Source organism: Micromesistius poutassou, assembly GCF_964030765.1.
Source record: "Micromesistius poutassou genome assembly, chromosome: 15".
NCBI classification, from domain to species: domain Eukaryota; kingdom Metazoa; phylum Chordata; class Actinopteri; order Gadiformes; family Gadidae; genus Micromesistius; species Micromesistius poutassou.
The window spans coordinates 12,387,471-12,389,970 of record NC_140285.1 but is presented as its reverse complement, the minus strand read 5'-3'; the positions used below and the strand labels follow the sequence as shown (position 1 = coordinate 12,389,970).

Below are 2,500 nucleotides of genomic sequence, written 5' to 3'. Positions count from 1 at the left end.
ACTGTGTGTTCAGGGGACCTCAAAGCAAACGGCAGCCCTGAGTGTATCTTCAACATACAGAAATGCAACAAAAGAAAATAGACTGAATGTTCAAAAACATTTACTTTGGCCATACTGGGCCATACTTTGCCAAGGAAGGCAACATTTCTTAGTATCTATCTTCTAAATTCCGATTCCGATTTGTAAACGTCGTCTTTCACACCTCAAAGATATTTGAATTAGTCCAACAGATGCTGTGTGTGGTTTTAATAGAAAGTCAAAGTAACTTTGTTTACATTCACACCAATTCAGCGTTCATGAACGCCAAAGTCTAGTTACAACATGTATTTACAACAATGCAAGAGATGATAGTAGAAAACACAGGAACATTTGTATATCATATCTTATTGAGTTGAGTCTTGCAAAGTTGTTCCAAGGTTTCGTCATCGGCATCCAAAATCTGTTTCCAGTTCTCCATAGATAACCATGAAGTCATGAAGTGAAGTACAAAAATAACGCCAGGGGGGAGGGGCGGGGCGGGGCCTGAATCTGGGTCTCCATTACTCCACTCCTTTCATAAACTCCAGGAACTCTGCAGACCCAGCAAACGCAGTTTAGATACAGAGTGTGACATTACACTTCGTGTTGTAATATCCCATTCAATAAAATGTACAATGATTTCATCAAAAAGTGGAACGGCACAAATTGTTCATCACATTTTATAGCAGGCATGATGATGATAGCTATAGTTCCAAATAAATATGAAACGATGCAACAGGACAGTGGCAGTGGTAGTAGACAGTAGTGGTTAGATTATCGCCATTTCCTGTATCTTGTAAAGTGTCTTTGATAACCTCGCAGAACACTATACAAAAACCATAGCAAGACTCTGGGCAATGAGTGCAGGGGCAGACTGTGCTCAGGTAGCAGGTAGTAGCAGGTAGGCAATCCAGTCATTTCAAATGAATGAACTGATTGGACCGCCTTATTACAGGCCTGTGCCGGACTAAGATACCAGGTGTAATTTTAGAGCATTTGATTTAGCGATTTGCTGTCGGGATGTAAAGGGAATTTAAACAAATGAATAAATAGCCTGCCCTTGCTCTGATGAGCTTGTAAGTCCCTTTGGACCAAAGCGTCTACCCAGCGGCCAAATGAATGAAAAGTCCACCGTCTCACCGTCGTAGTCGATCTTGCCGTCATTGTTCTTGTCCCCGTCCTTCATGAGCTCCTCGATGTCGTCCTCGGTGATGGTCTCCCCCGTGGACTCCAGCATCACCTTCAGCTCCTCCAGGTCGATGTAGCCGTCAGCGTTCCTGGAAGGAGAGAGCAGAGAGGAGAGAGCAGAGAGTAGAGAGCAGAGAGCAGAGAGTGGAGGACAGAGAGCAGAGAGTAGAGAGGAGAGAGCAGAGAGCAGAGAGTAGAGGGTATAGAGGGTGGATAATGTTTATTTCTCAAATGAGAGAGACAGAAGAAGTGGTGCTTCTTTTGAGGAAAGGATGTTTGTATAGTAGCTGCGGGCTCTGACCCTACTCTGGCTCTGTGCCTCATCAGGGGAGAATTTGGCTAACAGTGGCACGACTTACCAACAGCTGGTCATCCAGAGAAGTGTTTTAGAAAAGCTTGATACATTTTTCCCTCTCTAAAATGTATTGTGCTGGTGATAAAGGTTATTTGGCTGAAACAATTTATTGAGGGATAGATTTGAAAAAATTGTAAAATAATGTGTGCTCATGCAGGTGTGGACACACACACACACACACGCACACACGCACACGCACATGCACACGCGCACACACACACACACACACACACACACACACACACACACACACACTGTGGGCATGGCGAGGTGAGCACTCACTTGTCGAACATGCGGAACAGCTCGGCCAGCTCCTCCTCTGTCTTGCCCTTACTGTCGTCCTTCATGCACCTCACCATCATCACCAGGAACTCGTCAAAGTCCACCGTCCCACTGCCTGTACACACACAAGCACGCACACATGAATACACGCACACACACACACACACATACACACACACGCATACACAGACGCGCGCACACACGAGCGCGCACACACGAGCGCGCACACACGAGCGCGCACACACGAGCGCGCACACACGCGAGCGTGCACACACACGCACAGACACACACGTACACACACACATGCATACACACGCGCGTGCGCGTGAGCACGTACAGACACGGACAGACACACACACACACACACACACACACACACACACATATGCACATGTTATTAAACACCTTAATAAACAGAGGATGAAGGGTGACATATTTTTTAAATAATGTATTCTGAAAGAATATGCACACACACACACACACACACACACACACACACACACACACACACACACACACACACGGGTCAGACCAGTCCACGGCCATGCTCCACACACACACACACACCGCCGTCAACCGGCACTGATTCACTTGGAGGTGCGCTCAGCCCCCATCCTCCGCCTCTGTATTCCTCTCACTTCAATGGGAATTTGTTTG

General features: G+C 46.6%; 1 protein-coding gene across 1 annotated transcript in view; it reads right to left on the bottom strand.

Annotated features, from left to right (window-relative positions):
• Positions 1 to 2,500, bottom strand: part of LOC311359815 (troponin C, slow skeletal and cardiac muscles-like) — a gene marked incomplete at its 5' end in the record, with an annotated part of 3,934 nt that overhangs the window by 144 nt on the left and 1,290 nt on the right. The window contains 3 exons of the mRNA XM_084479848.1: positions 1 to 571; positions 1,159 to 1,295; positions 1,844 to 1,958. The exon at positions 1 to 571 is cut by the window's left edge and continues 144 nt beyond it. Coding sequence (XP_084335974.1) covers positions 540 to 571; positions 1,159 to 1,295; positions 1,844 to 1,958 — 284 coding nt within the window. The 3' untranslated portion in view covers positions 1 to 539. The remainder of the gene's footprint in view (positions 572 to 1,158; positions 1,296 to 1,843; positions 1,959 to 2,500) is intronic.